This window comes from Neltuma alba, unplaced genomic scaffold (genome assembly GCF_004799145.2).
Source record: "Neltuma alba isolate B1F8T4 unplaced genomic scaffold, ASM479914v2 tig00011283_pilon, whole genome shotgun sequence".
Lineage (NCBI taxonomy): Eukaryota > Viridiplantae > Streptophyta > Magnoliopsida > Fabales > Fabaceae > Neltuma > Neltuma alba.
The window spans coordinates 180,653-195,331 of NW_021635992.1; the positions used below are offsets into that span (position 1 = coordinate 180,653).

General features: G+C 34.8%; 2 protein-coding genes across 2 annotated transcripts; both read left to right on the forward strand.

The window, feature by feature from the left end:
* Nucleotides 1–1,615: 1,615 nt before the first annotated feature.
* Nucleotides 1,616–4,373, forward strand: LOC114711204 (probable serine/threonine-protein kinase PIX13). Its single transcript, XM_028895567.1, has 6 exons — nucleotides 1,616–1,858; nucleotides 2,378–2,823; nucleotides 2,914–3,049; nucleotides 3,138–3,280; nucleotides 3,375–3,498; nucleotides 3,631–4,373. Exons 1-6 carry the CDS (start codon nucleotides 1,777–1,779, stop codon nucleotides 3,969–3,971), a joined length of 1,272 nt encoding a protein of 423 aa, XP_028751400.1. The 5' UTR covers nucleotides 1,616–1,776; the 3' UTR covers nucleotides 3,972–4,373.
* Nucleotides 4,374–9,104: 4,731 nt separating this feature from the next.
* LOC114711203 (putative disease resistance protein At1g50180) lies at nucleotides 9,105–13,502 on the forward strand. The gene is made up of 2 exons (XM_028895566.1): nucleotides 9,105–10,454; nucleotides 11,335–13,502. Exons 1-2 carry the CDS (start codon nucleotides 9,413–9,415, stop codon nucleotides 13,068–13,070), a joined length of 2,778 nt encoding a protein of 925 aa, XP_028751399.1. The 5' UTR covers nucleotides 9,105–9,412; the 3' UTR covers nucleotides 13,071–13,502.
* Nucleotides 13,503–14,679: the final 1,177 nt, after the last annotated feature.

Sequence of the window (14,679 nt, forward strand, 5' to 3'; positions counted from 1 at the left end):
TCTATTTAGTTTGTTCATTCAATAGACTTTATTACACTGTGATAGATGTTTTAACATAATGATATTTATGTTTGTGACTTATTTTTATTTTTATTTATATCTTTTATTAGTAATTTTGTTGTTTCATTTTATTATTTCGATAAAATAGACAAAGAAAAATAATAAAAATACATTTTAATTAAACGGGTCAAAAGCCCGCGGGCCAGCTCGAGCCCGTTATCTCACGGGCCGGGCTTGGGAAAATGTTTCATTTTTTGAACTCGGACTTAAACGGACAGGCCGGTTTAAGCCCGACCCGTCGCCCGAGCCCGTGACGGGTCGGCCCTGGAGGGCCAGGCCGGCCCGTTTTCCCAGTACTAACTAAGCCAAGCAAATTATTTAATTTATATGATGTAAATAAAAATATATATAACAAAGCAAACATAAATATCCAAGTATAAATAAATAAATGAAATTCGACAATTTACAAGTGAAATTCAACAATTTACAACAAAAATTTGACAATTTACAAATAACATAATGGAATTTATAACCCCAAATGCAAGTATGAATGAACAAGTAAAATTTAGTTATTTACAACAACAATTAAAATATTTACAACCCATATTCAATGATTCATAAGAAACATGACTACTTCTATTTGAAGTTGTGAATTCTCTTATTGGTTTTGAAATGTTTATGTTTCTTATGAATCATTGAATTTAGGTTATAAATAGCTAAATTTTACTTATTTATTTATACTCAAACACTTACATTTTAGGTTGTAATTCTCTTATGTTTCTTGTGAATAGCCAAATTTAGGTGGTAAATTCATAAACTTTTGTTATAAATTGTCGAATATCACTTACTCATCTACAGTTAAACACTTGCATTTGAAATTGTGAATTCCATTATATTATTTGTAAATTGCCAAATTTTTGCTGTAAATTGCTAAATTTCACTTGTAAATTATCGAATTTTACTTGTTTATTTACACTTGGACACTTGCGTTTATTTTGTTATATATATTTTTATTTGTATCACATGATTAAATGGTTTATTTGGTTTGGTGGTCATATTATTTTTAGTATGCCAAGAGGTCATGGGTTCAAACTTTCCTTTGGCCACCTTATTTTTTAAAAAAAACTTTAGGCCACTGGAGCTACAGTAGCAGCCACCGAAACTCCAACCTCCGACGGCGGCTACCTGAGCACCGGTGGTCGAAACTCCGACGATTATTAATATTTATTTTTTTAAAAAAATAAAAATGAGGAGTATTATTGTAATCTTACTTCTAATTTTAATTTCAGTTTATTTTTTGGTTATGCAGTGACATTTCAGGATTTTTTAGGGCCTGTTTGAAATTAATTTCCATCTGCGGTCCTTAATTGAAAATTTTCCATTTTCTTGAGCTCCATACGACGTGGCAGTAGTGCACAAGCTGTACAAGGAACCTTGATGCATAAGATTTCCAAAGGGGGCCCTACAACCTGATTTCATTACATATTCGTGCCCAGTTCTGGGAAGCTTCCGTCCTCTACGCCACATTATTGCACACCATTCTTCTTATCACAATCAACCAATTTTGCTGAGCCATCTTCAATCTTTCAAAAAAAAAAAAAGAACAAAGCTAAATTTTTTTTGTTGGCGATTTTTATTCAAGTCACAAGGCATTATCTCACCCATCTCTTGCATTCCTAAGCCTTTTCTCCCTGGAAAAACCAGCTAATTAAAGCGACCTTATGTATCCATTTGTTTCAGCAGAGAGGATCAGGAAGAGCAAGTAGAAAGATCAATATGGGAAACTGTCTGGCCCGTCAATCTGATTCTCCAAATTCTCATCGCAACTCCAACAATGGCTCCAACAACGATCATTTGGGTATGCCAAAAAACTAGTTTTTTTTCCTCTCCTGACGGCTCTTCATCCTTTGCTGCACAGTAGTTCTTCATTTTTCTTTCAATTTCTCAGTCAGCAAGGTTTTGCCATAATTATTTACGGAACGAAATATATGAGATCGAGTTGCTGAAAGCAACTATAAATCAGTGAAAAGAAACGGAAAAAGCAGCAAACTAGTTACTGATTGGAATCCCAGTCTCTGCAAATTCCTACGCTGCTTTCACCTTTAACTTACCCCAATGTTTAGTTCTTTTCAAGCTAGTCCTGCATAGAATATTTATTTCCAACTCGAAAAGAACGAACACTCCCATATGCAATATCTTTCAAATTCTGCAATTTCACAGTGTTCTGATAAAAACCCAGAGAGATTACTATTAGCTCATTTGTATTTCTTGTCAATTGAAGCTTCTAGTTACAAGTGAACTGCAAAAGCTTGTCGCACTGTTACCCAAGCATCATTCCTTAGTTAACTAACAAAGTATGGCTATGGTAATGTCACAGGGAGCAGCCAATTACCCATTAGACACGGTACCTCGAGACTCTTGCAGAGTACAAGCAATTCCACTTTGCTAGGACGAAGCAGCACATCTGCCGGAAATAGCAGGCTATTTGGACCAAGTAGCAGCAACACATACACAACCAGCAATACTAATACATCTCTTCTAGGCTGTGATATTAGCCAAACAGTTAACGTAAGAGATGAAGAGGAGTTTCCTAATGGGCAGATCTTGGATGTGGCAAACTTGATAAATTTCACTTTTGAGGAACTGAAGGCAGCAACTAGAAATTTCAGACCTGCGTCTGTACTAGGAGAGGGAGGTTTTGGCACAGTGTACAAGGGAGAGCTTAACGGGGGAACATCATCAGGAGCTACAAGAGACGGGCGATTGGCTGTCGGCATCAAGAGATTGAACTCTCATAGCACACAAGGACCTATGGAATGGCAGGTTCTGACATTAATACTCTGCAAAAAAAAAAAAAAATATCATCCTTCAATTGCTGCGTGTCTAATGTATATGACGCTGATTTTTTTGCAGTCAGAGGTGAATTTCTTAGGAAGGCTTTCTCATCCTAACCTTGTCAAGTTGTTTGGATTTGGAAGGGAAAATGGAGAGTTATTTCTGGTGTATGAATTCATGCACAAAGGCAACTTGGGTAACCACCTATTCGGAAGTAAGAACTCATCATTGCTGACTAGACTACTTTGTGAGGAAAGTTCCCCAGACTTTCTCATACACTGTTGTTGATTATAATTGTGCAGGAGGTTCAAATGTACAGCCACTTTCATGGGACACAAGGCTAAAGATTATAATTGGAGCAGCTAGGGGCCTAGACTTCTTACACTCACGAGTGAATAGAATCATATACAGAGATTTTAAGCCATCCAATATCCTACTTGACAAGGTAATTAGGCACCTCAATGGTATTTCTCTGCCTGAGTGTTCCGAAATCCTTTTAAATGATGCTGAGTTCAGTCTAACCCATTGCTTTATCACAGAACTACACTGCCAAGTTATCAGACTTTGGTTTGGCCAAAGCGATTCCTTCTGATGATAGATCCCATGTGACAACAAGGGTTATGGGATCTCACGGTTATGCTGCACCTGAGTACGTTGCCACAGGCAAGTTACCCGGCTTTCCATCCTCAACTTCATTACCATTCCCATCAAATGATCATTTAGCTGAACAAAAGAGTGTTGTGAAATAGTTTTATTATTTATGAAACTACTAAATCTCTCTTGGGAATGTACCAGGTCACCTGACTGTGAAAAGTGATGTGTATGGGTTTGGAATTGTTTTGGTGGAGATACTGACGGGCAAAGCAATAAATGATATACTGCGTAAGCATCTGGGTCACGGCCAATCATTGATCGGCTGGCTCAAATCAAATCTGTTGAGAAAAGGGAACATGATAAACACAATGGACAGTAAATTGGAGGGGAGATATCCACCCAGGTTAGCATTGCAAGTCGCTCAGCTTGCTTTTAAATGTGTCCAAACGGAATATAAATTCAGGCCATCGATGAGGGAAGTTGTTGAGACATTGGAAAAAGTAGAGGCAGCTCAACTCAATGGTCGGCCAGATGGAGGTTGAATTGGCGAGTTGATTTTGACACAAAACAAAATGTCCAAGAAATTCTCAGGTACATAAATGGATAGAGTTACTTGTATCTGTGCGCGCAGGAGCTAGCGGTCGCATGTTTTTTCCCCCTTTTTGCTACTCAAAGGTGTCCTGTTAAGGAGCCTGAGTCACTATTAGGGTTACTTTTTGGTGGGGATTCAAACTTCGTTCTTAAGATTAGCCCATTCTATTCTATTAGATCCAATGACTCAAATCCAACATAGGGACATTTATCTGTTTGTTTATGATCGATTTGATTTATATTTTTGTAAACTCAAGCAAGAGTCTTTCCCGAGAGGTCTCTGTTCTGCTGAAATATGATTGAGCTTTGAAGTGGGCATTGATAAGAACTTGATGATGAGATCAGTCAAAGGACATGGTTGGAAAGGCGATGATTTCTGGGAACGAATAGATGACAGATCATGGAGACTAGGCTTGAATGTTGACACAACAAAGTATGGTTCCCAGAAAAATACTTTTAAAATTTTAAAATTTTAAAAAAATGATTATAAAAATATGTCGTATCAGGAGTATGTGGGGAAAAAAAAACTAAACTATAATTTTAAAAGTGATTTTACGAGATACGTATATGAAGAGAATTTTATCTCACTGTATATAAAAATATTTTTTGTGATTGCCAAACACTCCTAAAATGTAGTAAACAAGACAAGTTTAAAATTTTGAAATTTAATTGTTTTTTTTTTAATTCTGCTTGTACTCTCTTTGAAATTCTTAAGCTTTCTGAACCTCCTTTAAGTCGTGCAGGGAAAGAGGCTTAATTTTTTTAAAAAGTATCCAGTGCATTTGTAAATTATTTAATTTTTGTAGTTTGTATTTTATTATTTATTTATTTTAATAATTTATCTTAATTATAATTTTAAAAAAATAAAATCTGAACCGTTTGAAATATTGATCTAAAAGTAAAGGTTAGAAAAGAAAGAGGAGAGAAGTGCACGGAAAGGGAAGAAGCGTGGGAGAAGAGGCTCTTTTCCAGTGGGGCAGCAGAGGCACTCCATTGATTTTGGCATCAGCAACCCATATATTCACGGACCTATCGTAGTAAAAATTATGTCCTCTTTTTCATGAGAATATAAAAAAATTAGTTTGTACCAAAAAAAATATTAAAAAAATTAGTTAAAATAATAAATATATAAAAATTGTAAGTTTTTTAAAATATTTTAATTTATGAGGGAGACACAGAGAGTATAAGAATGTGTAATACTTCTCCGGTCCTAATTATAAGACCCAATTGACTTATTTGAGGAGATTAAGGAAGTAAGTTAAGTTGGTTATTTATAATAAATAAGTATTGTCATTTCTAAAATATCCTTGCTAATTAAGTATATTGGCTAAAACTATCATTATTAGAAGGATTATCTTAGAAAAAAAATGCATAAATATAAGAGACAAAATGGATTGGGGTCTTATAATTAGGACCAAATAAAAAGTCAAATGGGATCTTATAATAAGGACCGGAGGAGTAGTTAGAGATGATGGTTTGAAAAATGAGATAATAATAATATATTGAGTATTAAAATAAATAATTTATAGAAAAAATAGAAAATTAGTCAAAAAATTAAAAACGTCTTGCAAATATTTCTTTTAAACAAAAATAAGGTTGACGTGGTAATTGTTTCTTATAAAAAAAAAACGGATAGAGTACTTATTAAAAGAAGGATGTTATAGTCCAACCAACAACAACCACTTCTCTTAAAACTTTTTAAAAGATGAGGTCATGAATTCAAATACTCAATTCACTTTTTTTAGGATAAAATTTATGACATCAACTTACAGGCTTTATCATTTTTCTAATGTGATTTTATCTGTAATCAATTTTTTAAGATTTTCAAGTGGACTTCTAGAATTTATAAAATTTCCGAAATTCTTATTTGTAATTAATCTTTCGATATTTGTAATTAATTTGTTTGGATTTACAATTGAGACTACCCGAGGACATTTTCAATTTTTCATCCGCTCAACCTCTCTGCTGTCGTACACAAATGTGTGATTCTTTAGTGTCATTTCCATATTCTAGTCGTCCTTATCTGTCATCCTCCCCCGCAGTTGCAGGGTCAATTGTGTCAAATCACTCACCATTCTTTTGCAACGCCTATGGTGTCATCAAACTAAATAATACTGCATCCCGGTCCTATTTATAAGAACTAGTTGATTAATTTGAAGATATTAAAAAAAGAAATTAAGTTAGTTATTTGTAGTAAATATATGTTGTCTTTTTTAAAATATCCTTACTAATCAAGTATATTGGCTAGAACTATTATTATTAGAAGAGCTATTTTGAGAAAAAATACATAAATATGAGAGACAAAGTGGATTGGAGTCTTATATTTAGGATCAAAATAAAAGTCAAATAAAATCTTATATTAAGAATCGTAGGTAGTTAAAAAAAAAAGGATAATCGTATAACGTAATTATATGATTTTTTATCTTTGAATTTAGGAAGAAAGAATTATATAATAAGATAAGTTTTCAATTTTCATAAGATATATTTCGTAAAACTTATAATATTATCTCGATCTTGTATTTCATACCTTTCAAAATTAAAAAAAAAAAAAGCTATCAAAAAAAAATATTGAAAACATAAACCATTTAGAGAAGACAGACTATTTAAACTTACTCCCAGAAAACATCATCAGATCGTGTTCTCTATGTTGCTCACTTTAAATCTATTTTACAGATTTTATTCTTTGATGAATTTAATCTCCAATGGCTTTCATTAAGATTAAAAAATAATAGTTAAACCAAAAATAAGACGTTATTGAGAAAAAAACTTAAGCTAAACATAAAATGATTTTAGTTAATTTAAATATGACTTAGCCGAGATTCTCTCAACGATATTTCATATTTAACTTAACCGATTTTTTAAAAAAATTAAATAAACGACAGAAAAGTGCCGCGATTAAATTTACTTCTTGGTTGATCTTCACAGCGGCTTCCTAGAAGTGGAGGAAAAAAAATTATAATCCTAACTACCAATTAGAAATTAGTCCAGAACATGTGCTCTTCCCCACGTTGACTTATCGCTTCGGTTTCACATTAAAAACTTTCAACCCTTTGTACCTTAATTAACGGTCTTTTGCACAGAGTCGGCGCTAAACTAAATTAATCATTTATAAATAAATTGGCTTACTTTTGGCGCACACAAAAAAATTGGCTTACTACAAATTTGATATTGCATATAAATATACGGATATTTTAAACAAAACAAAAAATGAAAGTAGTTGGAAATTGATACTCCTCTGGTCCTTAATAGATAACCTAATTGTTAAGTTGGTTTTGATCCTAAATATAAGACCTATTTATCATATTTATCAATTTTTTCTAAATTATCCCTATGGATACCCCCTCAACCATAATTAAGTAGAAGAAGAAGAGAAGGTATTAAGAAAGATGATTATGGTATTTTAGGAAAAACGTGTTACATTTCTTATAATTAACTAACTTACCTGACTTTTTTAATCTAATCAAATTAGTTAAATGAGTCTTATATAAAGGATTAGAGGAGTAACTTTTAATTTATAAACGAGTGTCATTTGTAAAGGGAACGTTTTAAATTCCTTTGACACTTGAAGGCCCTCGAGGGTGATTATGTGCTGTTTGGATCGGAGGTCATAAGTATTTATAAGCATGTTTTATATAAGTTAATATGAAATTTCTTTCATATACTTACCTTGTATTTTATAAATCATGATTAAAAAACTACTTATAAACTATTCTAAATAGACTTTATAGATGTATAATCAAACTTTAAGAATCATCAATGCAAATTCTTATAAAAAAATCTTTTGAAACTTATTGTATGCTACCTTGATTTCTTAATATAAAAATTCGTTTGACTTTCAATTTGGTCTTAAATATAAGACCATAATATACTTTGTATCACATATTTGTCCATTTTTCTAAGACAGTCTTTGTAGTGGTTGCACATGTTAAATGTTTTATTAAATAACATTTGATAGTAAAGGTATTTTAAGAAAAATAATACTCCTCCGGTCCTAATTATAAGACCCAATTGACTTATTTGAGGAGATTAAGGAAGTAAGTTAAATTGGTTATTTATAATAAATAAGTGTTGTCATTCCTAAAATATCTTTGCTAATTAAGTATATTGGCTAAAACTATCATTATTAGAAGGATTATCTTGGAAAAAAATGTATAAATATAAGAAACAAAATGGATTGGGGTCTTATAATTAGGACCAAATAAAAAGTCAAATGGGGTCTTATAATAAGGACCGGAGGAGTATCTATTTATTACAATTAACTAACTTAATTGATTTTCTTAATCTATTCAAATTAATCACTTAGTTTTTATATCAAGAACGGAGATAATATTTCGGAATTTGTAATGACCATTAAGGGTTGGTTCTTTCTCCCAAACTTAACATCCATTTGGTCATTTTCTTCAATTGAATTTCTCCTCATTGGCCTCGTGTTAACTTGCCAGCCGAAAGTGCTCTTTATGTACTATGTATTTAAGGGAAAAGAACACATTAATAAATAACAAGACACACTATTTATTAAATTGTAAATAATACAACTAATTTCTTACATTTCATGCAACACGTGATGCCTAAACTTGTCATGTATGAAACTTAATTTTCCTCTTGCTATCTATACCTGACATTTTTGGATCTGGCTTGTATGTTATTTCTATAGAAACTAAGTTGGTTAATCTAGATTTGATTTGGACAATTCAAATCACAAACACACGCGCACGCGCGCACGCACACGCATATATTGAAAAATTAGAAGTTTTAACTTGTAATATCTTGATGGTCCAAAATTCGACGTAGATTAACTAGAATTGTTGTAATATAACAGCACCATTCTGTTGCTGTTTTACACAGCAGAGGATCCTTTCTCTTTGTTGCTATATTTCTTTAATGGGTACTTAATTCGTTTATTAAATTAAGTAGAGTTGAAATAAACCCATCTCTATGCTTTTTATATTCTGCATTGATTGATGTTGATTTTTCTCCCTCTCATTTTGGCCCGGCATTGTTGACTAAGCAAGCATGGCAAGACTAGCTTTATTAAATGCTTTTCAGAGCAAGCATGATTGTTTCCGAAGTATTTCCTAGAAGCGGCTTGCCCATGATTTTCCAGTGCCTTTTCCATATTTGCCGAACAAATGGCATGGCATGATGACTTCGAGCTTCAATCTTGTTTGGGAAACTGAACTGTCCTCCATGCAAAATCACCACAGTTTAGATATATTTTGGGTCTAGATTGGCGTGCCTATGCTGTAGCATAATCTTCTGGCAGAAAGAAAGCAAGTCCTTGCCAAAGTCAACACCGATGTGCTTTTGGCCTTTTCTATGTGCTTTGAAAGCAGAGCTTCATGCAGCCAAATCTTTCTTCGATTTGATTTAAGTGGGGGAAAACAACCAGGCAATGGCAGAGTATGTGGTATCATTTGTTGCGGAGGAGCTTGGTGATTTGCTCATTAAAGAAGCTATATTCCTATACCAGGTGACAGGGAAAGTGAGGCAACTGAGATCCGAATTGAGGCTGATCCAGTCTTACCTACAAGATGCAGATAGAAGGCAAGATGAAGATGAAGGACTGCGGAATTGGATTTCAGAAATCAGAGAAGCTGCATATGATTCTGATGATGTTATCGAGAAATATGCTCTTAGAGAAGCATCAAGAAGAAGCAGCGTCGGTGTACTGAACATCATCAAGAGGTATGCCGGAAAAGGATGCTTTGAGATTTATCAGGTGGGATCTGAGGTTGATGAAATCATACGAAGGATTTCTAACCTCACTAGATGTTTGAAAACATATGGCATAATACCTGAAGTAGGAGAGTCCTCAAGCTCTACGCAGGGTAGGCAGAAGGCTTTGAGGAGGTCTTACTCTCACATAATTGAAGAGGACATAATTGGGGTGGAAGAAGACGTGAAAATTTTGAAATCCCATCTGGTGAGTCCTGAAAAACGTTGCAGAGTGGTTGCCATATGTGGAATGGGGGGTTTAGGGAAGACAACATTGGCCAAGAAGATTTACCATGATACTGATGTTAGACATCATTTCGAGAGTTTTGCCTGGGCTTATGTATCTCAGCAATGCCAGCCAAAGGACGTGTGGGAAGGGATTATCTTTAAACTGCTCCCTCTTTCTAAAGAGCAGAAAGAGGAAATTACCGGTATGAGGCTTGAGGAAGTTGCAAAGATGCTTTACCAAGTTCAAATGGAGAAGAAGTGCTTTGTGATCATTGATGACATTTGGAGTGTGGAGACTTGGACCAGTCTGAGTCCTGCCTTCCCAAATGGAAGAGGAGAATGTGGCAGCAAAATATTGCTTACTTCCCGAAATACAGAAGTTGCACTGCATGTAGACCCCACGTGTTTCCTTCATCAACCAAGGTGTTTAAATGAAGATGACAGTTGGGAATTGTTCCAGAAAAAAGCATTCCCCATAAAAGGTGACCCAGGTTTGTAAATTCTTCTTCATCACCTACAATTGTTGCTTTATCTATATTTATTATGCAGTTAGTTTTGATTATCTTTCTAGTTTTCGAATTCTGAAGCTCCTAACTCTTTATTCTACTTCAGACATTTCCTTATCATTTCTCGAAGGAGAGAGAAATTTGTTGTTTTTGGGGGAGGGTGGATTTGTTTGACGCCTACCAAATTTTTTAAAAACCTTAGCACTTAAACTTTCCACACAAGTTCATTTTCTGACCAAGAAAGACACGAGAAATCACTAGAGCCTCTTGTTCTCAATAACAAAGAATCAAAAGTAGTTGTAAGGGCATGCCTTACAGTTGCAGCTGGGGATCTACATCTTCATATTACACTGAAGAAAATCATAAAGTAAGAAATTTCACATCAAAGATTATATGGTGAAATGAAATCACAACTGAATTAAACATTAAAGATTTTGATTATATCACTCTATCATAATAACTCCAAACAAGCAAGCATATTATAGTGAATTGTGATCTGTAATGTCCTATATTGGTACAGATACCTTAGCATAGCAGAGTATGTATGTTTTCTAGTTAGATGGCCTCTCTGAGCAGACTGATCATACTTTTTCATAGCTTTGCTGCAAATATAGCATGACAGAATATACAGTGCTAATCAACCGATATAGTGAAAGAAAACCCCTTCAATGTATTTTGTCCCTAAAGGAATAAAAACTTCCCAAGTGCATAGAGAAATGAAGATCTTGCCCTCATAAATTTGTAGAGAAGGTTCTATTCTATGAGTCAATAATTATAGACTCAATTTTTATGGGGTTAAAATTGGACTATGAGTAAAACTCTGATAGCATAACAGACTAATGAGTTTCCTTTTTGCTTTCCACAGACTTCACAATTAACACACAGAAAGAGAAGTTGGGAAGAGAAATGGTAGGAAAGTGTGCAGGTTTACCATTGGCCATTATTGTGCTTGGAGGACTGTTAGCAACAAAGCCAACGCTTGAGTGCTGGGACAGAGTGTGTCAAAACATCAATTCATACTTGAGAAGAGCAAAAGGGCGCGAGCAGCTCTTGGGAGTGGCTGAGGTGCTTGCCCTAAGCTATTATGAATTGCCATATCAACTGAAACCATGTTTCCTACATTTAGCCCATTTCCCAGAAAATGTTGAGATACTCACCAAGAAACTTATTAGAATATGGGTGGCAGAGGGATTGGTTCAGAATGAAGTAGAAGGAGAGGAAACTATGGAGGATATGGCACAACATTGCTTGAATGAGCTAGTTGAGAGGTGTATGATTCAGGTGGTTCTAAAGAGTTCAACAGGAAGAATAAGAACTTGTCAAATGCACAATCTTATGAGAGACCTGTGCGTATCAAAGGCAAAAGAAGAAAATTTTCTAGAGATAGTTAATTCCAGGAACATAAATGAATCAGCAGATTGTTTTAATTTACCCATAATACGCAGAGCAAGGTCCACAGGCAGAGTTCGTCGAACTGCTCTATTTTTGGATCATGACATTGATAGGCTCTTCCCTTCACAATTTACAAGCCATCACCACCTTAGGTCTCTTATCTGCTTTCATGAAAAAGCAGCCCAGCTTCGTAAATGGAGGATAATGAAATCTGTTTTCAATAATTTCAAGTTACTCAGAGTCTTGGACTTGGAAGGCTTACGTGGTCAAGGAGGGAAGTTACCAAAAGAAATTGGCTACTTGATCCACCTGAGGTTTCTCAGTCTAAGAAACACAGACATTGATGAGCTGCCACCAACAATTGGCAATCTGAGGTGCTTGCAAACTCTTGATCTTCTAACATGGAATTCAACTGTCCAAATACCAAACGTAATATGGAAGATGCAAAGATTAAGACACTTGTATCTGCCAGAGTCGTGTGGCAATGGCACTGAAAAGTGGCCTTTGGCCAATCTGAGAAACTTGCAGACTTTAGTTAACTTCCCTCAAGGTAAGTGTGATGTAGCAGATCTTACCAAACTAACCAATTTGAGAAAATTGGTAATAGTTGATCCCACATTTGGGGACATATTTGAATCCCCAGGTGTAGAATTTGGCCGCCTTGAATCTTTGTTTTTTGTCTGCACCGAGGATACTAATGTTCCTCAAGTGGCAGCAGGATGTCCTAATCTATATAATCTTCATATAGAAGGGCATATAAAAAAGTTTCCAGAATATCACCAACTTTCCTCCAAGCTTGCCAAGCTGAAATTGCAAGGGTCCGGACTTAATGCAGATCCAATGGAAACACTGGGGAAGCTTCCCAATTTGAGGATCCTTGAATTACAAATGGATTCATTCACGGGGAAGGAATTAGTTTGTGCTAAGAAAAGCTTCCCTCAGCTTCAATCTCTGCTTTTTGGTGACTTGACTAATTTTGAAGAGTGGAAATTGGATAAAGAAGCAATGCCTAATCTTTGCAGACTACAGATTTCAAGATGCACTAAGCTTAATATGGTTCCAGATGGGCTAAGGTTCATGACTTCTCTTCAGGAGTTGGAGATTATATCAATGTTTCGTGCATTCAGACTCAAACTTGAGAAGGGAGGAGAAGATCATTATAAAGTCCAACATGTACCAAGCCTGTTATTTCGTTATTGTGACTACTAATTTGAGATGGCAATTTCAATAGCAAACCACAGTCTGGCGAGAACACTAGAGGAGGCAACCACAACTGGGTCTACAGCAAATATGAATGGTACATGGATGAAGTCCTACAAATCACAGGTATTTTCAGAAAGGACCTATGTTTATGTCCAAAACAGGGTGGATACTGTCAGACACCTTGCAACATTGTATGATCCTCTAGATTACTTGTTACAGCTCAGATTTTATCATATGGCCATGATACTGCCATTGTTGGGACTTGTATTTGTGCCAATGTCCATACTTTCTAGATGTAATATTTGTTATGTTTGATATGTTTAGGTCTTTATATAATATAAAAATTCTAATAAGTTGCCCTATTCATGAGCTATTAACAATACAGCGTGTAAGTAAATTCTTGTTACTGATCATTTGAAAAAATTATATTATTTTTAATCGCAATGTGTTAGTTAAGTGTTTTCTGATATGGTCGTGACCACGACGTAGAGAGTGATATTAAGAGTTATTACCATTAATTAGCATATCAATAGTATGTTAATTAATATCCAAGAATCAAGACATAACTGGTTCACCACACCCCACAAAGGAAATGCATCTACGTGTTGGTTTAATTTGTACTTCTAATTGTGTTCTTCAGTCTCCCAACTTGTCTGGGTCATCTAAATCTGAGCTATACCCTGACTCCTGGATAAATATATGCAGTCTCTTGGATTCACAATACCATATTAATTTATTCCACAAACTGCATGCGTGCTCCTTTATTATTTTAATTAAGTAAAGAGCAGGTGCCTAACACTATAGCTTATTCTCCAGGGATGACTTTTTTCACTCCACACAGGATGAGTTATTAAAGTTTTGTTTTGAATTCTCTAACTTGGGATTTAAAAAGGACCATGTTCGTTCAAATCAATTTTTCGTATGGAATCTGGTCATTTTACTTGGCCAGGAATAGAGTTGTTTAAACATCAAAGCGGTGTTCGGTAAAGAATATACTTTTCCGGTTCTAAATATAAGACCCATTTTGTAGTGTAATTTATAATATAAAATGGGTTTTATATTTAGAACCGGAGGGAATAGAATTTGTTGAGATTAGTAAAAGGGTGACTAAATAGAGCGAGCAAGTCGTTTTGTTGAAGTCTGCTGGTCTTGGAGGGTGTTGCACAGAGAGGTTCTGCATGCATGAGCATTGTCAATTAGTTAAGAACCAGTTGGTTGTCTGGTTTGTTGCAGAAGCCCCCTCTATTTGTATAAAGCAGTGGAGGTTCCAGTATAATGTATCAGGTGCTCAAAAAAGGACGTCATAGAGTCTGTTGTGATAGCTGTGGAACTTAGATTGCAGGTTTTATAGGTTTGGATCCCGAGAGTGTTCTGCAAGTACAATTTTGGGGCATTTTGATTAATATGGACTTGGAGATTTGTTAAGAACGTTTGAAATGAGACTGATACACACTCAATATTAAACTCGTCGTTTGATAACTTTGTTCCTAGGTACCTTTTTTTTTTTTTTTGCCTGATTGTTCCTAGGTACAAATTATCAGATTCTGGTTCGCTAACCAACCTAGTTTAAGTCAATCTGGCATTATGTCAATTGATTAGATAAATTAGCAGCAAC